Source organism: Pteronotus mesoamericanus, unplaced genomic scaffold (assembly GCF_021234165.1).
Source record: "Pteronotus mesoamericanus isolate MK-2021 breed Mesoamerican mustached bat unplaced genomic scaffold, CSHL_Meso_final contig_27, whole genome shotgun sequence".
NCBI classification, from domain to species: domain Eukaryota; kingdom Metazoa; phylum Chordata; class Mammalia; order Chiroptera; family Mormoopidae; genus Pteronotus; species Pteronotus mesoamericanus.
Genome location: NW_026555115.1, coordinates 17,909,824 through 17,934,534, shown reverse-complemented (window position 1 = coordinate 17,934,534; position 24,711 = coordinate 17,909,824). Strand labels below are relative to the sequence as shown.

At 36.7% G+C, this 24,711-nt stretch overlaps 1 protein-coding gene and 1 pseudogene across 4 annotated transcripts in view; one reads left to right on the top strand and one right to left on the bottom strand.

Annotated features, from left to right (window-relative positions):
- Positions 1–24,711, bottom strand: part of UGGT1 (UDP-glucose glycoprotein glucosyltransferase 1) — a 161,551-nt gene that overhangs the window by 51,619 nt on the left and 85,221 nt on the right. For 3 of the 4 annotated variants that reach the window (XM_054575077.1, XM_054575075.1, XM_054575074.1), the window contains 8 exons: positions 17,422–17,586; positions 10,151–10,271; positions 7,540–7,638; positions 6,708–6,731; positions 6,117–6,211; positions 4,079–4,285; positions 3,224–3,355; positions 2,338–2,468 (listed from right to left, as the gene is read on the bottom strand). In XM_054575077.1, coding sequence (XP_054431052.1) covers positions 2,338–2,468; positions 3,224–3,355; positions 4,079–4,285; positions 6,117–6,211; positions 6,708–6,731; positions 7,540–7,638; positions 10,151–10,271; positions 17,422–17,586 — 974 coding nt within the window. The remainder of the gene's footprint in view (positions 1–2,337; positions 2,469–3,223; positions 3,356–4,078; positions 4,286–6,116; positions 6,212–6,707; positions 6,732–7,539; positions 7,639–10,150; positions 10,272–17,421; positions 17,587–24,711) is intronic. The other variant, XM_054575076.1, reaches the window with a different exon arrangement.
- Positions 11,818–12,673, top strand: LOC129071765 (vacuolar protein sorting-associated protein 26C-like; annotated as a pseudogene).

Sequence of the window (24,711 nt, the reverse complement as noted above, 5' to 3'; positions counted from 1 at the left end):
AATCACATGAAAAGATGCCAACATCACTAATCATGAGAGAAATGCAAATTAAAAGCACAATGAGATATCACTTCACACCAGTCAAAATGGCTATTACCAATAAATCAACAAACAAGTGCTGAAGAGGACGTGGAGAAAAGAGAACCCTTCTGTACTGTTGGTGGGACTGCAGATAGGTGCAACCGCTATGGAGTTACCTCAAAAAAATTAAAAATGGAACTGTTTTTGACCCAGCAATTCCATTTCTGAGAATTTTCAAAACACTAATTTGAAAGAACATATGCACCCCTATGTTCACTGCAGTCAACATCTGGAAGCAGCCCAAGTGTCCATTGGTTACATGAGTGCATAAAACACCTATGGTGCATTTTACACAATGGAATACTACCTCAGCTGTAAAAAAGAAAATATTACCCTTTGCAATAGCATGGAAAGACTCTGAGAACATTAGGTTAAGTAAAATAAGCCAGTCAGAGAAAGGCAGCTAACATATGGTTTCACTCATATGTGGACTCTAATTAACAAACTGTACTAATAAGCAAAATAGAGGTAGACTCAAAAATAGAGAGCAAGCTGGCATTTCCAAGGTGGAAATTTTAGGGGTGGTGGAGGGATCAAGCAAAAAATAAAAAGAACTCATGGACACAGACAACAATGTGGTGATTGGGGTGGGTGGCTGGGTGGAGGTACAAGAGGGTATAAGTAGACAATTGAAAAAAATAAAGTATGAAAAAAGAAAGTGAACTTGAATATACTGATAATTAACTATCAGAAACAGAAATTAAGAAAGCAATCCTATTTGCAATTGCATTAAATATACGTAGAAATAAATTTAACAAAGGAATTAAAATTCCTGTACTCAAAAAATTATGACATTGAAGAAAAAAAGGTAGAAATAAATGGAAATATATGCTATGTTCATTAATAGAAAGAATTCATGTAATTAAAATGTCCATACTACTCAAAGCAATCTATAGGTTTAACACAATTCCTATCAAGATAACAGTGGCATATGGCAAATTTCACAGAACCAGAACAAATATTCCAAAAATTTATATGGAATCACAAAAGACCTCGAATAGCTACAGCTATCTTGAGAAAGAACAAAGTCAGAGAAGTCAGGCTACCTGATGCCAAGTTACACTGAAGGCCATAGTAATCAAAACAGTGTGGTACTGGTATAAAAACAAATATAGATCAATGGAACAGAATACAGACCCCAGAAATAAACTCGTGCCCTTATCGTCAATTAGTATTTGATAAAGGAGGTAAGAACACACAATGGAATAAAGACAGCCTATTCAAATAATGTTGTTGGGAAAATTGGACAGATAACATGCAAAAAAAGTGAAACTAAACCACCTACCTACACCATATACAATAATTTCAAAATGTTTTAAAGATTTATATATAAGACAAAAAGCATAAAAACAGAAAAGATACAGGCAGTAAACTGTCACATTGTTCTTGGCATGTTTCTTTTTTCTGATATATTTCCTTTGGCAAGAAAAAATAAACAAATTAGAGTACATCAAACTAAAAAGCTCTGCACAGCAAAGGAAGCCATCAACAAAACAAAAAGGCAACCTCCTGAATAAGACAAGATATTCACCAATGATACAATTGATAAGGGTTTAATATCCCAAATTTATAAAGAATTCACACAATCTGATTAAAAAATGAGCAGAGGACCTGAATATATACTTCTCCAGAGAGGTCATCCAGATGATGAATAGACATATGAAAGGATGCTCAATGTCACTAATCATCAGAGAAGTGCAAATGAAAACCACAAGGAGATGGACATCATCTCACACTTATCAGAGTGGCTATCATCAATAAATCAACAAATAAGAAGTATTGACGAGAATGTGGAGAAAAGGGAACCCTTGTGCACCACTGGTGGGAATGCAATTTGGTGCAGCTACTATTAAATTAAAAGTAGATCTACCATATGATCCAGCAATTTCACATCTGGGTCTATATATATAAATAAAGAAACCTGAAACACTAATTCATAATGAAAAGACATATGCACTGCTATGTTCATTGCAGCATTATTTACAACAGCTAAGATATGGATAAAGAAGATTTGGTATATAATAATATTGTAATAACTATGTATGATGTCAGCTGGGTACTAGACTTAACGGGGAAGATCACTTCATATATTATAGAAATGTCTAATCACTATGCTGTACACCTGAAACTAATATAAAATAATACCGAATGTCAACTGCAGTTGAAAAATTAAATTAAAACAAAATTTTAAAAATACAGATTAAAAATATATATAGTCCCTATGACATGAATAAATTTCTTCTATGTATAACTTACACATCCTCTTCTATGCGAAGCTGTTGAATATGAGATTTAATTTTCTGCCCCGAAGTTTTTAAGATAATATTTTCTAGGAGATGAAAATCATCTTGATTAAAGACTTCATTATCCTCCAGTGGCCCAATGATCTATGAGGAAGAGTACGGTGGTCAGTGTGGAAATCTGCAAGCTGTGAAGAAGTCCTTTGTTGTCCTCAGGCTAACTTATGAACCAAATCAAGTTAAAGACTCAAGACATGTTTAAGTCTGAATAGCCAATAAAAATGTAAAAATAAGACCCCAATGAACTGATAGTTATTATTTACTTATCAATTTCTCAACTACATAGAATGTAGACTTGTACACTTTACAATATTTTTACAGTAACTAAAGTCTGAAGATAATATAATTTTCACTAAGTCTCACTCAATATAAATAATAAAGTCAAAATAGAAATATAGCAGTTGATAACAAAGATTTTACCCTATGTGCTAAGACTAAAGTTTGGAAGATACACCAGTGTTATTTCAGTGGCTGCAAGATTTTACAAAATAGTGTAAATCTAACCCTATTGAATGCATGGAGACTGCACAAACTACAAGCATGGACCCCGTAGGGAATGAGTGCTTCATGTGTCATAGGCTTCACTGACATGTTCTGAGAGCCATCGCAGTCTCACCACCTTACACAATGGCAGGACAAAATTAAACACAGAACACATGTCAAAATGAGCAACCTTTCTTTAAAATAAGAGAGCAGAAACAACCATCAGCACCACATAAGCCCTAATCACCTTTGGAAAGAGTGGCTTTGTTTGAAGAGTTTACTACCTTCAGAGGAGAATGCTGCCAAGACTGTTCACTGATCTAATTTGAAGTCAAGCTTGTCTCAGGACAAGACCTCACCCTTCCATTGCTGATCACTGCCCTCTGTCCCTTCTTCAGCTTCAGAATATCCCTGCAGTACATGGCATGAGACAAAATGAAATCCATTTTGGAAGACTCAAAGACCTCTTTAAAAAGACTGAAATCCATGCCCTAGGAAAGTAATTGTTATTAAGGAAAAGTAATTGTTATTAGATCATAAAAATGAATAATCATAATGAATAAATTATAAAATGCGCTTTTAGTGGAAAATAATAACTAATTTTAATAATTAACATTATGATGTCTCCATTCTCCCTCCCATATCCCCAGCCTCCCATCTATCAAGTTGCTCAACTGGCAAACTAGTGTTCATGATACCTCTATTCTGCATTTAAAAATATTTCTAATTTCAAGTGAGAACCTTTTTTTCTAACTAAAATATCAAGTATACTCATCATTTTAAATAAACTTAAGGACTGAAAAACAGTAAAAGTATGATAGGTACAAATGAACAGATATAGGCTTATATTGAAAACATAAGAACACATTAGCTTCTAACTCATTAACTGGCTTAAATCTCAGTTTTTTGCTTTATCAACATATAAATATTGTCTGTCTTTTAAAAACTATACAAATGTCTTATGTATGTGCTTAAAACATACGTAAACTTATTATCATTCACATCTTGAAACCTAGTGAGTTTAAAAGCAATCAAGGGAATGTGGCAGAACTATTATTTCTTGGAAAGATTCTTCCAACTAAAAAAATGATATCCTGAAACTCAAACCTAAAATCACAAATCCTGATCAAGAATAGGACACTTCAGCCCATGGGAGTGAACTTTGGTGGCAAATAACACAGAAAGGTAGTTTCCTGGAATGCTCAGAGACTTACCCCAACAGAGAACTCCCCAACATCAGCTCCTGCAGCCAGGGCCTCTGCAGTATCCTCTTTGGCCATTTTTGTGATGAAGTTCTTAGCAGAGTTTGAGGTCTGCGTTTGGAGAGCTGCCCAGATTGCTCTGGAGATCTGAGTGTTCTCATAATTTATATCTTCACTAGGATTATTGATCATACTTATTCTAACATTGTTACTGGATTTCTATTTAGAAAATGGGAAATAAGGTTTATATGGTAGATGTTTTCTACTTAAAAAGTGGCATTAATATCAGTCATATTCTATAAAGAGAAAATACTACCTCTCTTAAAAGTCTTTGGTAGTTCTCCTCTGCACGCATAACAAAATAAAAAATGCTATGACTAGGTATTCAAACCCCTACATGAACTGTCCCTTTGCCTACCTTTCCAACTTCATTTCTTACCATCCTGTAATTACAGCATACCTTATAAACCATCAGAGTCCCATATGTGGGGAAAGTATAATACAAATCATGCCTCACATTGGCAAGTAAACCCCAAGTACATCCATTTTTGCTTCCTTAAGTCTCAAGCATTCTTCAGGGCTCTGCTCAAACCCTTCTTCATTCACATGCCCTTTCCAGATTTCTAATAAAAATTAATCTCTCTCTGGGTAAAAAGATAAGAATCCATGTGAGAGAAGATATCTGGGATTCATAAAACCAAAAAAGGGCTCATATCAAGAACATAATCAACAGAAATTCATACCTATGTATATCTAAAGACATGTTTAAGAATATTCACAGCAGTTTTCTTCAGGATAGCCCCAAACTAGAAACAACCCAAATGTCCATTAAATAAGCAAAACTTTGTGATATAGTTATATGATACAAAACTACATAATGAAAAAGAACTATCACTACTTGTGATTTCGTGAATCTCAAAAATGTTGAGGAAAGAAACCAAACACGAATACATATTATACGATTCCATTTAAGTAAGTAATAAATGGGCAAACCTATTCTATGATGTGAGAAGAGAGAAAGGCTAGGGGGCAGCCCTGATATGGCCACAAGTAGGTAGGGGCTTTCAGGAATTTGCTATTTCTCTTTATCTGGGTGTTGATCACATAGGTATGCTCACTTTGAAACACTGTGCATCCTATGATTTGTGCACTTCTTTTGAACCTATATTTTATTTCAATTAGAGCATTTATTTAAAATATTCAACTCTCCCTTCCTGTTCTCCTACTCTACCACCACTTGAGCATTTATCAATTTGAGTTAAGAGTGCCTAGCACATGTACCCATCGTCTTTCACTAGAACTTCTCCTAACTTAACTTTTTAACTTTTAACTTTTAATTTTAACTTTTAAATTTTTAAATTTTAACCTTTAACCACAGCAACTAAGCTGTTCCCTTAGATAATAAGGCACTCAGTGCACCACTGATGTTAAAATCACCTGGCTATGTCAGTAATTCAGTAAGCCTCCCCGAGACACAGGGTGCTGAGGGGACACCTGAGGGGTGTGAAACCTGGATAAAGATCCAATCTGAAAACTACTCAGGAAAAGGAAATGGAACTTCCCATTCTCTGACAATGACACTCTCTACCATCCCCTACTCCCATTCACTCAAGTCCAATGATGACATGATACACAGCTTTCAGGTCATTCATGTGTCCTCTGCATGCCAAGACCTGTTTCTATCAAATTTGCACTCACATGCCTGCATGGTATTCCCCCAAAACCTGGACCTGTCTAAATGTAAGGACGCTGCCTCTACCATGCAATATTCAACAGGATCTTCGCAGCTTCTCTGCAGCAAGAACACGAGCAGTCATACAATGAAAATTTGTGTATGATGATCTCATTTTTCTCCTCTAAAACAATCTACTCCCTTAAATAAAGCTGGACTATTGCAGTCTTCTCTGTTTTCTTATTGGCTGGCAAACATCTGAAGAAGCGATGCTCTTTTCTCTCAAACACTAAGAAAGCAGGATCTGGCCTCCCCACCAGAACAAGAAGGTCAGCACACAGATGCTCTTAAGGACAAAATGAAGTTTTAGACACTTGCCTGATGTTTAATAGCATCATACAATAATTGCCTTCCAGGAGGGCTATCAAAATCCCCAACAATCCAAAAAGTTACTGGCCTAACAAAAGAATCATCTGTAGAAAAATAAAACAAGATACTGAGTTGGAGAGAAAAAAGCACATTCTATGTTTCAATCCTGTCATTAAGCCAAATAATTTCTAAAAACTATGCAAAACAAAGAAAATTACAAGTTTAATAAACATACAAAGCAAAAGCAGTGACACTTGGATAGTAGAATGAAAGCAGGGTACCTTCCATGTGGCTTAATTATAAACCAGGGACAGGCACTTACTAATTTTACTATGGTTTGGGCATTTGTTAGCATATAAAATGAAAAAGAGTCTTTGAACATGTGGATAACACAGTCTTTAATCATATTACTTTGTAACTTTCTGAAATATACTTCTTTGCTAACATTTATATAAAATTTATCTGAATGAATAAATTATCTACTGTTACCCACAGGTTCCAGAAACATCCAAATAAAGGGTCAGTAAATTCTGAGTTACAACAGTGCCTGGAAAAAAATAATTAAGAAAAGGAACAGAAGATTCTAAAGTTTAAAGTTACCATAGATTTCCTTGGAGGACATTCCTGTGCAAAGGTAAAGGAAAAAGAGTAGAAGAAAAGAAAATGTCATTTCTATAATTATTGCCTACTATCAAATTTTATTTATTTTTTAACTGCATTTTTTTCCATTACAATTTCTATTTGTCCACCTTATACCCCCTTCTCCACAGCTGTCTACAAGCAAATTAAATAATGCCTAACATGACCTATGCTTCTCCTTGGTCCCATTAGTGTTTAGCACTGTTCCAGTTCTCCTCAAAACCAGTTTCTTGAGTAACCAGAGTAATGACTGTTCTTAATATATGTCTGGGAAACCATTCTCTCTGGGAGATTTCAGTGGGGATAAAAACAGCTGCCTGAAATGACAAGTCAGTGCTTTGAAAGGGTGACCACAGGGGAAAAGCATCTGTCTGTCATTAAAAAGACATCATTTCACACAATCTTAGTCTAAATAAATAACTACATAAAAATCAATTTTAAAACTTACACAAGTATTTCCAGAAACAAGTTTATCTTTAAAAAATTAACCCAATGTTGTCACTGAAGAGGCAAATCAAACCAATTTCCAACCCATTAACCCATTCATATCATAAATGTTTTCCCATTTTGTAACATGAAAATTTTTTCCTCTGATATTTAAAATTTATAGACAGCATTTAAATTTTCAGAAATATATAAAGAATTAAATTATAAACAGGCATTTTCTATACTCAAATCATAAAAAATAATAAAATAAATTATGGTATCTCTCTCCCAACAGATACTAATGATTGAATTTTTTGCAAATATTAAAATAAAATGCTGAATCCACGAAAAGCCTAGCGTGTATTACCTTTCTTTGTCAGATAGTTCATACTATTGGCTATAGCAGCAGTCTTGCCTTGAGAATCTAAGGCAGTAAATCTAGCATAATCATCCACAAAAAAGTTATCTGAAAAAAAAGAAGTAGATTTATAATTAATATGCCTAAATTCAATCTAATGTTAATATTCAACTGATAATCTGATATGACCATAATACAAGTTTTATAAAAATGCATGAGTGACATATATTTATTGAACACATGTCTTCATGTTTATTGAACAACTTTACAATCCTACTGACCTCTACCCCATTAATCATATTTCAAGACACAAAGTTAATTAAAATGTACAAATCTCACATAACTCTCATATATGTATGTGTCATTTTAATGGTTTACATTTATTCTATTCCCACTTCAATTACTTTACAACTGGAGGATAATCTTGTAAAGATATCCCCTGAACTTCATCTCCCTCTTCCATTGTCCATCCACCACAATAAGCTCTTCCTTATCCTATTTGGAGGTGGGGGGAGGGGAGGTCAGGTCAATAATGTGAGGAAAAAATAAAACTCTCATTTTAATGTTTTCATGTGCCAGAAAATAGTATATTTTTAGCCCTAACAGAAACAAAGGGTTATTTTCAGATACATAGTTTTTCTGATTAAATGTCCATGGGCAGTGCTCTCATTAACCATTTCTCTCTCAGACGACTCTTGCTAAAATTCCAGTTTCATCAAGTCATTCTCCTTCTTCTAAACTACCCAGTAATTTCTTCCTACCAAGAAAATAGACTCCAGCCTGGTATCATAAACCTTCTACCTCCAGCAATCTCCCCAGTCTTATACATTATGACACCCCAACACTAATGCCATTCTCTCACTGTCCTCCAAGCACACCGTGCTTGACCAACATCCCATCTATTTGTCCACCCACTCACCCACCTATCCTTTCATCCAACATAACATACTAAGGGCCTATAATCCTTTCAGTCAATAATCTAGTAAAGGAAAGCAATGGTAAATAAGACAGAAATGGCCCATGGCATCATGTATGGGAAGGGAAAAAGCACTATGGCCTTAAACATAGTATTCTCTAAAAAATGTTGGGACAGCACAGGCCACAAGCAGCAAAGGTGATGAAGCTATGACTACTGGGTCAAGAGGAAGCCAGCTGCTCCTTCACTGATTGCTCCAAACAGCACTCACCCGACAGTCTGCAGCTTTGTCTCTGAGGACTACCCGTGTTTCACGGCTGATTACTAGAGCACCCAGCAGAAAAAGGTACCCAAAACATGGAACTATTTCTATGCTCCTTATTCATGAGTACTCCAAAGTAAACTATTAACAGTTTAATTTAAAATGATAAAAACAACAAAAACTCAGGGTAAAGACCCACAATGCTATTCGCCTTGCTCTATTAAAACTTCTGGTAAAAAGCTAAAACCTAGAGTAGAGAAACAATGTAGCTCACATTCTGACTACTTTCTTTTTCAAATATAAGAATAGATGTGCATTTTCCTCTGCCTAAAAGAAAAGATATTCAGTTTCAAGTTAGATTAGAAGATAGTTGCCATAACTAGCAACCATAACAAACCTACAGATTCACTCTTCTCAATGACAACCAAAACACTCAGTTTTGACTTCACCAATATGAATCTTTTCTCCTCCAGTGAGAGTTCCTGGGCAAATGGTGATGTCTCCTCCGTATTTCCAGCTGTTTGCTGAAGTGACCTTCAGAATCTCACAGGAAGGCAAAAGGAACAAACTGCACCTGGGCTTAACATATCTACCTCTTAAAAGACAGTCTCAGGGAAACAACCCAAAAGTTCATCAACTGAGGGATAGATAAGCAAAATGTGGACTATTCATACTATGGAATATTAATCAGCCATAAAAAGGAATGAAGTACTACTGACACATGCTACAACATGGAAGAAGCTGAAAAACATTATGCTAAGAGAAAGAAGCCAGTCACAAAAACTTCCCACCATCTGAAATAGAAAAATCCACAGAAACAGGAATTAGATTAGTGGTTGCTGGAGGATAGGAGAAAGGAAAAATGGAAAGTGACCACAAATGGGTATGTCATTTCTTTTTAGGGTGATGATAACATTCTAAAATTAGATAGTGGTAATAATCATACAACTTTGAAAATATTCTAAAATTTGTACACTTTAAAAGAGTGCACTTGAAAAGATTTAGTTTTATAGCATAACTATTTCTCAATGCAGCTTTATTTTTTTATAACATCATTCTTATGTTCTTGAGAAAACTGCCTAAGGTATTTGTTGACATTATTGCTGACTAATTCCAGAATGATGATGAAGAAAAAATAGCTGCTTAAGGGTTTTATAACTAAGTCAGTCAACAATACAGGTGATTTTTTTTATCATCTAAGTTTGAAAAGTTGGTAATTAAAAGGCACTGAATATTTTTCAAAGTTTGGAAGAATTTCTCCCCTTTGGGAAGATACTCTTGAATTTAGAAAATTGTATCATAAACTCCGGATGCAATGAATTTAAATATAAAATGGTGTTCAGAATCTTGGGTTATCTTCGGAATATCATAATCTAATAAACACAAAGATTCTGAAGGACAAGTCAAAAAGAGCCCAAAGTTGTTCCTGAAATGCTCCTTACTGGTTGCTGTTAAATCCAGGTATTCTCGCTCAGCTGTCAAAATCCTAGAATTGATTCGTGGAACAACATTCGGCTGATTCATGATATACTCTACCACATCTTGATCATGGGACAGTTCACCCTATAGAAAAAATAAAAAGAAGGTGTGTGGCAGATGAGTGCTAAACAAATCGGATCAATAATAATTCATTAGAAACCAAGAATCATTAATTTTGTATTATATTATCTTTTCATGTATCAGTAACAGCTAAAAACAGAAGTTTCCACATTATAGATCCCTGTCATTGCCAAGCATAGCTTGGTGTATTATGCACAATATAATGCTAACTCTTTCAACAATGTGAGGCAGATATTATTGAGAACCAGTAATAAAGATGAGGGAACTGTGGTGCAGAAAGTTAAATAGCTAACTTATAGTCACAGAGCTAATGAGAACTGAATATAAAATACAAATCCATGTTTGTTTGTTTTTTTATCTCTCCACATACTACTGTGTTTCCCCAGAAATAAGCAAGCACTTCAAATTAGTTAACACAATCAGAAACCCATTCTGAGATCTGCTCATTGTGAGCCTCTTTCTTAAAAAATAATTTTTATTAAATTCATTGGGGTGACATTGGTTAATAGTATCACATAGGTTTCAAGTGTACATTTCTACCATACGAGGTCTGTATGTTGCACTGTGTACCCACCACCTACAGTCAAACCATCTTCCGTCACCATATTTTAGGCCTCCTCCATGCCCCTATCTCCCCAACCACCTTCTCTCTGGCAACCACTCAGGCATATAAGAAAACAGGAAATACTGTCACTGTTGGCGTCTCTGAAAGAAGAGAGCCACATGCATTCCCTCAAGCAGTTAATATACTTTGTAATAAAAATCACCTTAAGCTTTTTTTCAATTTCCAGCATCCAAGTAACCCTATATTTCCAGAGTCACAATTACAGTGGGGGAAAGAAAAGTCATTTATTATTTACTCTTCTCTTCTGCACCTCATATTATAGAAATACTTATACAGCTGACCCTTGAAAAACATGGGTTTGAACTACAACATGGGTTCGGGTTCCACAATATGTAAGTTTTGTTCATTAAATACTGCAAATGTATCTTTTCTTCCTTATAATTTTCTTAACATTTTTCTCTAGTTTACATTATTATAAAAATACAGTATACAATACATACGACATACAAAGTATGTGTTAATTGACTTTTTATGTTATCAGTAAGGCTTCCAGTCAATAACAGTAGGCTATTAGTAGGTACGTTTTGTGGAGTCAAAAAGTAATATGCAAATTTCTGACTGTATGGGGGAGTCAGTGCCCCAACCCCTGAATTGCTTAAGGGTCAACTGCACTTTGTTAAGAAAGAAAGGAAAAAAGGAAGGAAGGAAGAGGGAGGGAGGGAGGCGGGAGGAAGGAAGGGAATGTACATATTTCAAATAGGAAAAACTCAAGTATTCCACAACTAGACATAATCACAAAATGTCAAAAGTGAGAGGGGATCCCAAAAGGTCCTGAAACTAACCAAAGAGAGGATCTTGAAAAGAGGGAGAGAGAAAAGACTCGCCACACAAACCCTATCCTGAATCAGAATGAGAAACCAGAGGTCAAAGGCAATGGAGGAGTTACAGGTGGCAAGAAGTGGTACCTGCAGCAGAGCTTTCAGGATGGGGACCTCCCTGGACGTTAAGATTAAAAGAGCAAACAAAGTTTATCAGGCCGGGGAAATGCTCTTGGGTGTGGTAGTCACGTGGGAAGGACTGTGTCCAGTACCAGGGCATCTTTTTGACAGTGGAAGAACCATGACTCAGTGCCAAGAGCATGGTGTGTTGGAAGCTTTCTATAATTCACTTAAACCCATCCAGATTATCATCAGCACCATCACAATAATGCATCCAGGAAAGTTCCCCAGTGGCAAAACTGAAATTTCTTTGAATCTCCTCTGCACAAGAAAGGTGACAAAGTTCTGTATGAGATTATTATGGCATGTTTGTCAACATTCAGTATACCCTGCCCTGTGACATGAAGTGGTCTCTGTTGGCTAAAGGGCTTGACAAAGACCTGCAAGTTCATCGTTCACTCTGCTCCTCAGAAGGGGAAACTGACTCCAGGTCCCATGAACTTCACTATCACACCTGAAACCTTACATGTCAAACAGAGAGCCTTGCTCCCCACATTTCTCATCAGAGGACTCAATCAACTGTGTCATCACACAGACATTCACAGGCGAACTGGTAGTGGAGGCTACCCTCAGGAGCACAGAGCTGCAGCTGTTCCACACGGACACCTGTGGGTGTGCAGAAGGGTATTCCCATAAAGCCACAGAGATTCAGAATATTCACATGGTGATGGGGATGTTTGTCGGAGCCTCCAGTCCCCACATACGTGGTCTTCCCCTGGCTGTTCACCTGCCCCGCACTGAAGACCACCCACTGTAAAGTGGAATTTGAGGTTAACATTGTTCTGCTTCACGGCAATCACCTCATCATGGAGAACTTCCTGCTAAAACTCTGAAGGATATAGCCCAAGAAGGAAGCTAGACTGCTTTTCTTGATTATTCTGTACCAGAAATGGACCTGTTCATTGTGAGCTTCTCAGATCACAGTCACCTTCTTTCTCATTTCCTCAAGGCTTCTACTCCCAGAGCCTCTAGACAAAACTTTTCTTTGAAATTCATCAGGATTTCTTAATGTTATTGGCAAGATAACTTCAGGAAGCAAAATTTCTTATGACTCCTGTCTTCCCTGCTTCTCTTTAGGGATGGAGGACAGTTGTAAGAACAGTTTGAGCTTTGCTCGAAGGTGAAGTCCTAGGACAGCAGGGAGCCCTCCACACCAAACTAACGATGTGGCCTAGATTGTGATGGCAGAGTACCTGCAGAACAGGGACAGGCATACCCTAACTGTTTTGGCTCAGTGGGTTGTACGTTATCCCGCAAACCAAAGGGTTGCCAGTTATTCCCAGTCAGGGCACATGCCTGGGTTGCGGGCTAGGTCTCTGGCTGGGGGCATGCTAGAGGCAACCAATTGATGTTTCTCTCACATATCAATGTTTCTCTCCCTCTCTGTGTCTCTCCATCCCCTTCTCTTTAAAAATAAAGAAAGAAAGAAATCTTTAAAAACAAAAAGAACAGGGACAACTGTGCTCCTTCAAGTAATGTCTGCAGGTGCCCTCCAAGGAGAAGTATAGACAGGCCTCCACTGCAGAGTGGGACATTTATCCCATTCTGCTGAGTAATTCTACAACATTTTCATTATAACTTTAAAACTTTTATAAAACTGGAAGAATGTGTTTCTTGCTGTCATAGGAGTTAGGACATTTGGTCATAATGGCTGAAGTACACCTGAAGTCTCAGGACTTAGTTTAATATCATGTGTCACCATATTCCCAAAATGCAGTTCAATGTCAGGTAATAGGAGGAGGCACAAATGTCTGTTCCTGATGATGGGTGGGTTCTGAACACAGCAGGAGGCTGGAACCCCAGTGGTAGGTGAAGACCTGTCTACATTGGCTGATTGTGGAACAGTGCACTGGACTTGATGAACTTGGCCTCTCTCTGATCCACAAGGGACCTGAGTTCTATTAAGGGGTCTGGGCCTAAAGCAACTTTCTCCTAAGCCCCACTTTATGGTTCACAGTATATGGTTAACCTGTTATAACCCATTTTTTCCTTCCAAACCTGCCATTCTTTCCACTGGTCCACAATTAACAAGCCCTCAGAGATTAAGCCCTGGGCTTTGCATGCCACCAGGCATTCCCTGCCAGCCCTCTCCCAAACAGGCTTGGGCAAGGCAAGCACAGGCTAAAGGCCATCATCCCCAGATAGTGTCTAATGACATGTGACATTGAGGACAAACAACCCCAACTCAGGCACAGCTTTATCCCAGGGCTTCAGTGAGGAAAGTGATACAACTTATTCAGAGTCATTTAAAGGTTGGTTCTCATAGAATACATTTCTGGTTCACAAATCTCCTTTTATGCTCAAATGACATTACTAATTTTCTATTTTTGATTAAAAAAGTATTCAAACTAAATACCTTTGATAATGTATTTAAACTAAAGTAGCAGAAAACAGAGAGGCTAAACTTTTTGGAAAATTTCAAAGGTAGAAATAATTATTAATTTTAAAAAAGTTAAATGAGAATTTTGAGAAATGGTTTCCAATATATGCTGCTATATAATTTCTTTAGCATACCGATTTTATGGATATAAATATGACAAGTACTCTCCTTAGGAAATAATTAGTACCTGAAGAGGAGCCACAGCCCAGGTACCTTTGTTATCTCCTTCAACACTGAGGAGCTCAGGAAAGGGCCACAAGCTGGGCATTCCCTGCCTCTTCTTGGCCAGACACCTCCACCGGTGGCTTCTAATGGAAACTCAGATGTTTGGCTGCCTTGAACAGCAACCATCCCATGACTGCCCTAGCTGCAGCTGGGGGTGTCTACTGTCAAGAGGTTCAGGGTTGTCATATTCTCCCATATGAGCAGCGGGACAGAAAGGGGAGGTGAAGGAAAGAGTCTGACCTATGAGTTTACTATTTTAGAAATGTCCATTCAGGTAGTAACACACTGTGGCTGGTCAGAGCTCCAGCAGAAATGGGACCTGGCTTCAGTTCTCAGCCATGTTTTGAGTTCCAGAGAAGGTAGAGAGGTAAATCAGAAATAAAAAGGCAATGGAATTACATATTCAAAGTGCTGGAAATAAAAGGGTGTCAACCAAGAATTTCATACCCAGGTAAATTATCATTAAAAAATGAGGGGTAAATAAACACATTCCCAGATAAACAAAAATGGAGAGAATTTTTCACTGGCAGACCTAACCAGTAATAAATACTAAGGGGATTCCTTGCTAAAATGAAAGGACATAAGACAATAACTCAAATCCACAGAAAAAATTAAGAGCACAAGTAAAGGTAGCCACATAGGTAAATATAAAGAATATAAATATACTTTTTTGGTTGCAGCTTTTTTTTTCTACCTCACTTATAAGATAACTATAAAAGGGAACAGTTACAAATCAATGCCAATGGACATATAATGTGGTAATAAGCAACCTGTACAACAATGTAAAGGAGAGGCTAAATAAAGCTATAGAAACACAAAGTTTTCCTATACTATTGAAATGAAGTTGGCATAAAAAATTTAGCAACTATATATATGGGCCACAAGCTGGGCATTCCCTCCCTTCCCCCCCCCTTCTTAGCCAGACACCTCCACAATCTAGGGGAGGGAGAGAGGCTGGGGGGAGGGAGGGAAGGAAAGGATAGAGCCAAAGTTAGAAAATTCACACTTGTTTACAACAATAATCACGTCTATGAATCCATAAGAAAAAATATATACTGGTCAATAGAAAACAACAGCCAGTCCAAAGGTGCTATAACAATTTAATGAGGAAAGCATGTTCTTTTCAATAAATGGTACTGAGACAAATAATTATCCCAAAAGATATCCAGTAGCATGTCAAATTAGATATGGAAAAAAATGGTGGACTCCTACCGCCATTGTATAGAAAAATTAAGTAAAAATGGATCAAGAATTAAATGTTAAGAGAAAAAACTATAAAATGCAGAAGGAGCCCTGGCCAGGTAGCTCAAGTTGGTTAGATCAGAGTTCTCAAGCACCGGCTGCAGAGCCACAACCCCCACCAGTCGTGGAAAAATTATCTTCTACGAAACCAGTCCCCAGTGCCAAAAACAGTGGGGAACACTGGGTTAGAGCATCACCCCAATATGCCAATTTTGCAGGTTCAATGACCAGTACGGGCACACACAAGAATCAACCAATGAATGCATAAATAAGTGGGACAACAAATCAATGTCTGCCTGTCTGTCTGTCTCTCTCTCTCTCTTTCCCTCCTTCCATCTGCTCTCTCTCAATATCAATAAATAAAAATCTTAAAAAACACTCAGAAGGAAACAGAGGTATAAATCTTCATGATTTAGGATTAAGCAATAGTTTCTTGCATACAATTCAAATAGCACAAGTAACAAAAGAAAAAAATTAAATTGGACCTAATCAAAATTAAAAATATTTGGTCTTTAAAGAACACCACCAAACAGTGAAAAGGCAAATCATAAAATTAGAGAAAATATGTGAAAATAATACATATAAGTGATTCATATCCAGAATGCATAAACTCTTACAGCTCAAAAGTAACAAAATAAAATAACCCTATAAAACATGAGTGAATAATTTGAATAGACATTTCTGCAAAGAAAACAGAAATGGTCAGTAAGCACAGAAACAATGGCCAACATCCATGCTTGAGCAATACAAATCAAAACCACAATGAGATACCACTTCACACTCACTAGGCTACATTTAATGACACACACAATACCAAGCTTTGGCTGGAATATGGAGAAAGTGGAACCAGGATACACTGCTGACACGAATTTTTAATGGTGCAGCTGCTTTGGAAAACAGTGCTAGTTCCTCAAACTGTTACAATAAGCAGGCAATTCTACTACTAGATATATACGCAAGAAAACCTGTACATGACTCTTTATAGCAGCATTATTCATAGTAGCCAAAACATGGAAACAACACAAATATGCATTTTGTTTGGATAAACAAAATGCACTATATCCATTCAAGGGACTACTACTGGGTCATAAAAAGGAATGAAGTACTGACACATGCTCCAACAAGGATAAACCTTGAAAGTATTATGCTAAGTTAAAGAAATCAGTCACAAAAGACCACATATTACATGAATCCATTTATATAAAATGTCCTAAACAAGCAAATCCATAGAGAGACAAAATAGATTCATGGCAGACAGGGGTAAGATAAGGGAAAATGGAAAGTAACTGCTATTAAGTGTCCAGTTTATTTTGGGGGTGATGATAATGTTGTAAAATTAGACAAAGGTGATAGTTTCATAACTTTTTATACACTGAAAACCAATTAATAGTCCACTTAAAAAGGTTGAGTTTTATGGCATATGACATAGCTCAACAATAACTATATATATGAAATATTTTAACCTTTTCCAAGTCAAAATACTTTAAAGTAAAACAAATGTCTCCCAGAATGACTATCTTCTTAAGAATCTTTAAAATTTAATACAGAAACAAATAAAATTAGCTATTTTAAAAACAACATAAAGTCTCATGAATATTTTCATGATAGCAGGACTTACTGGAAATCTGCAAACCAATTATGAGCAATATATAGAAAACAGCAATACTTAAATAATTTTATTGCCTACTACAAATATGTGAGCAAACCATTCTCTTTCAAAATCATTCTTCAAATACCACTCACCAAGTACACTGCTCTTTGGAAGAAGGTTGTGGTCTCCAGGATTTTGTGCATTGTGATGGTTTCCAACTCATCAGGATCTAGCTGTTCTTTTTCCAAGGGCATTCCATTGAACAGAACGACAGGCAATAGACCAAGTCCAGTCTGCTCGTAATAGCCTCTTGCTTCCTAAAACAAAGGGACCAAATAACAGCACATTTTTGTTCTTCGTAAGACAAGTGAAACAAAGCATGTATTTCACACACACAAATTCTAACAAATCAAAAGAAATATAAAAAACTAAAGAAACGTATTTTTAAAAATATCACAGAGATTAGTATAGTTAACATCCCACTGGATAAATCTGAGATTAAATTACCGGGTATATAAAAAAAAAAAATATATATATATATATAATTGATTATGCTATTACAGTTGCCCTGTTATTTTCTCCCCTTTATTGCCGTCTGCCCTGCACCCCCCCTCACCAGCACTCCCCATCCCCCTTGAGTTCATGTCCATTGGTCGTACAAGTAACTTCTTTGGCTTCTCCATTTCCTATGCTCTTCTTAACCACCCAGTCTATTGTGTATCTACTATTTATACTTCTTATTCCTTGTACCTTTCCCCTCATCATCTCCCCACCTCCCCTACTCTGATTTCCATTTCTGTGATTATGTCCCTGTTCTAGTTGTCTGCTTAGTTTGTTTTTGTTTTTTAGGGGGTCGGGGGGGTTAGGTTCAGATGTTGATAGTTGTAAGTTTGTTGTCATTTTACTGTTCATAGTTTTTGATCTTCTTTTTCGTAGATAAGTCCCTTTAACACTTCATATAATAAGGGCTTGGTGATGATGAACTCCTTTAATTTGAAATTATCTGGGAAGCACTTTACCTGCCCTTCCATTCTAAGTGACAGCTTTGCTGGATAGAGGAATCTTGGATGTAGGTCCTTGCCTTTCATGACTTAGAATACTTGCCAGCCAGCCCCTACTTGCCTGTAAGGTTTCTTTTGAGAAATCAGCTGATAGTAATAGTCTTATGGGAACTTCTTTGTAGGTAATTGTCTCCTTTCCTCTTGCTGCTTTTAAGACTCTCTCCGTATCTTTAATCTTGGGTAATGTAACTATGATGTGCCTTGGTGTGTGCTTCCTTGGGTCCAACTTCTTTGGGACTCTCAGAGCTTCCTGGATCTTCTGGAAGTCTATTTCCTTTGCCAGATAGGGGAAGTTCTCCATTATTTTTTCAAGTAAGTTTTCGGTTCCTTCCTCTTCCTCTTCTCCTTCTCCTACGTTCTGATATTGGATCAGTTAAAGTTGTCCCTGGGGGTCTTTAGCCTCTCCTATTTTTTTTGAATTCTTGTTTCTTCATTCTGGTCTGGTTGAATGTTTATTTCTTCCTTCTGCTCCAAATTGTTGATTTGAGTACCGGTTTCCTTTCTTTACTGTTGGTCCCCTCTAAATTTTTCTTTAATTCACTTTGCATAACCTTCACTTTTTCCTCCATTTTGCAACCATACTCAACCAATTCTGTGAGTATCCTGATTACCAGTGTTTTGAACTGTGCATCTGAGAGGCTGGCTCTCTGTTCATCACTTAGTTCTATTTTTGGAGCTTTGATCTGTTCTTTCATTTAGACCATGTTTATTTGTCTCTGCATGCCTGTTATGTTGGAAGAGGCAGAGCCTTAGGGTTCACCAGAGCAGGGCACGGGAACAATGCTGCTTGCTTGGCTCTCGGCCGGCTTTTAGTCACTTCCCCCACTACCCACAAGCAAATTGAGCCCTTGTAGTGCTGATTCCAGGTGGGTGGGATTGTGCAGGTTCTAGGACCCTGTGGGTCTCTCCAACAGACTCTCCTATGAGGCTGGATGTTTCTACTGCAGCTGCACCCCCCACAGGTTTTTACAGCCAAAGGTTTTAAGGCTTTCTTTTCCCACAATGGAACTCTGGGTTGTGTGGTCTGTCTCACTCCCCAGCTATCAGAATTGTGGGACCACCTGGTCCGCCAGCCACCACCTTGCTGCGTGTCCTCTCCATCCCAGCTGCCTGTCTCCACCTCTCCTACCAGTCTAAGTGAATGTTTCTTCTTAACTCCTTGGTTGTTGGACTTCCATACAGTTCGATTTTCTGGCAGTTCTGGTTATATTTTGCTTTTAAATTTGTTGTCCTTCTTTTGGTTGCGCAAGGAGGCAAAGTGTATATATCTACACCTCCATCTTGGCCAGAAGCATTAAATTACTGGGTTTTTATAAAAACATAAAACCTGCAATTTAGGAAGTGGTTTGGGGGTGTGGATTGGGGTAATTTTAAGCACCCCAAGCTACCAAACCTGAATTATACATACTATAGTCAAAACTATACAACAGACCTTTCTGCAATGATTGACATATTTTACTATTGCGTCCAATACAGCAGCCACTAACTACATATAACAACTTGAACTTAATTTACTTCCATTTTAAGAGACACATTTGACTAGAGGCTACCATAATGGGCAGCACAACAACAGAATGACATAAATTAATAGTGCTCCTGGGCAGATAGCCTAAGAAGAAATATTTACATCTAATCCTAAATTTAAAAGGATTTTAAATTTATCACTAAAAAAGAAATTCCACAGGCAGAAAACAAAACAAAGTTGGTGAGTAAACAGTGCTCAAAAACTTCTCTACAATATACTGAACTCAATCTTTTCCCTTTTCCAGGACAAAAGAGGTCCCTTGGCAGGGAATTGTCAGGCCAACAAAAAGGCAAATATAACAAATAAGGTATTTTTCCTTGTCAGCATAGGTACATTCCTCAGATATCAACCACAGACCCAAGACTAAGTTTTCAGAATAAAAAACTGTATTACTATGCAAGATATTAAGAGTTCCTTAAAACTTTCTTGTTAAACATTTGTAACTAATATTTTCTGAAAACGGTAGATTTTTTACACACAACCTTTTTAGATAGCACAGAGAAGTACTTCAACTGGGTAACTAATACTAATTGTCAGCCATAGACTGCTTAGTTCCTAATCAGATCGAGCCACAGTAGCAACTGATGGTACAGACCTATCTGAGGGACTACAGATGGTACAGGTAGTAAGGCTTTCTGGGTAGATTTTTGCCTTTTCTCCATAGCATTGTTTAAATTTTTAAAATTTACACTCCCAAAATTGTAACCATGTTAATTCTGTTCTTTGACATCTTAGCTGTTTCAAAAAAGTTTGTAAAACTTCAATTTTAGTATACTTTGAGCTTTGAAAATCATTCTCCCAACAAAACAAAACCCACATTCTAACTCTAAGAGACAATGAAAAGTAAGTAACACTGGTGTCCCTGGAAATGGCAACTGAGTAAAAGTCAGGGAATAGGAAAGGATGTTTTAACTATACAGCTTCCATATTTACAGCCTGTAAACTGTTTATCAGAGCAACTAACAAAAATGCAGCCCAATTATCAAAGAATCAAGTTTAAAAATTACATGTGAGAATTTCTATCAATTAATTACCAAAGATATTAATTATAAATAATCTAAAACATTAATTACAGGAAAAGCCTTATGAATTAGCCACTCATAAATGATAACTGAGATTAATAAAGACTCAGAGTTAATATGCCAAATGCAAAATGTATGTATGTGTAAGCTAGAACTTTTCTTAACTACTGTTATCTTACTGGCTGGCTTTAAAAGATAAATACCTATCACATGATATTCTCTTAAGTTTAAAAGTTCTACTCTAATTGTACTGCCCAGCTTTAGAAATAATTACTTCTTTAAAATATCTGAGATACAAGATACCATATGCTCAGATTTATAACAAAGGTAAATGTAGTAACATTTGCTAAATGCACTCGGTCTTCCTTTTCAAAAGAATCTATTTTCCTGGGCTTTTTTTGCATGGGGGTATGGCTCCTGCAAGTTAAAAAAAAACGTACTAAATCATTAGATTCTTAGACCTTCTAGGAATTGCACAACATTCTTAAGAGTACATATCTACTCAAATAGTTAGAAAATCAAGTAGTATATACAAATAATACAATCTCATGTATGGGAAACAGTCATTAGTCAGTACAAGTGAAGAAAATGGTCAAGTCTGGGAAATTCCTGAGGAGTTCTATGTGTGATACACCCATTTGATTCTTCTGCAAAAGAAAGATTTCAACACATAAAAGACAAAATGTAAACATACACTTTTTCCCAATTTGTCCACTGTATTCAATACTTTTCAAGCAAATACTTTTGATGTAGCAGTCATATGCAATAATGGCAACATTAATTTTTTCTTCAATAGGATAGAGGAAATTAGAATTAAACATTTTCCAAATGTGAAATGGATAAAATTCCACGAATTCCCTCAAATCTTTGGTACTCCCAAAGTGGCCCTCCATTTCTTTTATTTCACCTTTTCTTTTTCTACATAGTAGTATTCTTGCTGTTGTGAAAATGTGATAAATCACTAGCCATCCATATCAATATTATTTTATTCAAAAAAACCATAAAATGTAAGTGACCAAACACAATGCTGCAATAAGACAGAACCATTTTCAGTGTAAACTGAGTAGATCTCATAACCAGCTTCAGCTCCAAATCTAATCTGATATATCATAAAGATGTCTTTCCCACAACAACAATAATTGGGCTCCACCCACAGACAAAAGTGCCTTTGTTATAGAGCTCTGGCGTCCAGCACCATATGTCAAGTGATCCAAGCAGAGTTCGCCCACCAGTGTATCAAGTGATAAGTACACAGACTTCAGCCCTGGCTATGGACTCTGCTTGGCCCATGAACTGGCTCCAGCCCCTCTTGGTCACACAGCCTGGGAACCCCTGAAAAAAAAAATCTTAAGCAATCATCCATGGACATGAGAAGACCTTCCACTTTGTGGAAGTCCAGTTTTCTATCAGAGAAGTTACAGGATATCACTAGAGCAAAAAACTGTAAGTTTGGATACACTAAAGAGGGTAAGAGTATGACTTTATCCATATCACCCCTCCCCCAAGGCAGTGCAGCTTAGGGTCCAGAGAGATCTTCTGTGCCCATGATTTCTTCTGCAGGAGAAAGTGAGAGCAAGTGAGTATGCAACTGGCTTCCCCAGCTATCTGGGATACTGCCATAGAGGCTCATTTCTCTCTCACCTCATTCAGAGTACTGAATTGTGAGCTACACAACTGGGAGTGCAAAGGGGCCGGGAGGGCAGCAGATAGTACTTTCATAGGGCATTTAGTTAATAGAGGCAGATCCTACTGACTGCATCAAGATGCACACCCAATGAGCTACCAGGACACCTCGTCCACAGATTTCCACAAATGGTTCCCGGCACCAGTGCCCTACGTACCTCATCCACACACACCCCTACTCTGTGGCCAGCTCCCAGGGTACACTCCTGAGAGCAGCAGCAAGACTGAATTTTGTCAGATGGCTAGTGAGCATGCAAAGAAATTCAGCCCAATTATGTGGGCCAGAAAGAGACAAAAAACTTGAGCTTTAGTGACACCTTATGGAAAACAAAAAAGGGGCTGGTCAGCATCTAACGCTGGGTATTGTAGAATCAAGAGAATTTATACAAGCTTCTGAATTCTGTACAAGAGAGAACACAAGCATGGGACAGGTATATCCACAAACAGAATGCCTCAGGATTCCTAGGAGGCTTGAAGAAAGTTATTTCTCTCCCAAAAGTATTTAGAAAAGACTAGAGGAAGTTATTGCTAGTTTGAATGCAAAGAAAGCAATTCAAAACTGCAAGAAACATGAAAAATCAAGAAAGCATAATATCATTAAAGAGTCACAATAATCTTCTAATAACTGCTCCCAAAGACACAAAGGCCTGTGATTTACCCAATGAAGAATTCAAAATAGCTATTTTAGGGAAATGCAATGAGCTAGAAACACACACACACACACACACACAGAAAGAAAAGTCAACAAAATAATGAAAACAATACATAAAAAAATTAGAAGTTTAACAAAAAGGGAGAAATCATAATAAAAGAAACAAACACAAATTATGGAGCTAATAAATACAATGAGTGAAATGAAAGAATGAAATAGTATTAACATCAGATCAATCAGAAGAAAAATATCTTTGAGTTAGAAGATAGGGACTTTGATATACAGTCTAAGAATTAAGAAAATAGAATGAAAGAAAGAAATGGTATATGGATAATTTGCAAATTATTCAAGTGTCAGAAGCACACAAGATGGAGAAGGAGCTGAAAGCTTATTTTTAAAAAATAGTTAAGAACTTCTCAAATCTGGGAAGAGATTTGGATATCCAAGTTCATGAAGCTCAGAAGTCACCAAACAAAATCAACTTAAGAGATCCTCTACAACAGACATTATACTATAATAAAATTGTCAAAAGTCAAAGACAAAGAGAGAACATTAAAAGCAGCAAGAGAAAAGAAGCCTGTAACATATCAGGGAAGGCTGTCAGCAGATTTCTCAGCAGAAATCTTGCATGCAAGAAGAGTGGAATGATATATTTAAATTGCTAACAGTAAAAAAAAAAAAAAAATAACTGCTCACCAAAAATACTCTACTAGCAAAGTTATCCTTTAGCAATGAAAAAGTAAAGACTTTCCCAAACAAAAGTTCAGAAGTCATCACCACTAAACTTCTCTTACAAGAAATGCCAAAAAGAGTTCTTTAAGGTAAAAATGAAAGGATGCTAGTAAGTAACATGAAAACATATTTGCATTGGTAAGGCAAATAGAGAATGAAATTCACAATATTCTAACACTGTAATATGGCAGTATGTTGACCAATCACTTAACACTAGTATAAAATTTAGGGGACAAAACTATTAAAAATAATTACAGCTGTGATTTGTTAATGAATACAAACTATAAGATGAGGTAAAAATGTGACATCAAAAACACAAAAAGGGATAGAATAAAAGCGTAGAGCTTTTGCATGTGATAAAAAGTTTTTATCAATGTAAAACAGACTTATATGTTCTACATAAGCCCCATAGTAACCACAAAGCAAAAATCTACAGTATACTCACAAAAAATAAAGAAATCAAAGCATAACACTACAAAAATCATCAGTTCACCAAGAAGACAGCAAAAAATGAAGAAAGGAACAAGGGAACTACAAAACAGCCACAATATAGCTAGTAAGTTGGCATCAATGCATTCCTTACCTAACAATAATTACTCTAAATGTAACTGTACTAAATCTCCAAAGAAAAGGTAAAGAATGACTAGATGGATTAAAAAAAAAGAAAACAACCAAGTATAAGAGCCTATAAAAGATTCATTGCAGCTTTCAGGACACACACAGGCTCAAAGTGAAGGGATCAAAAAAGATTCTATGGAAGTGGAAAC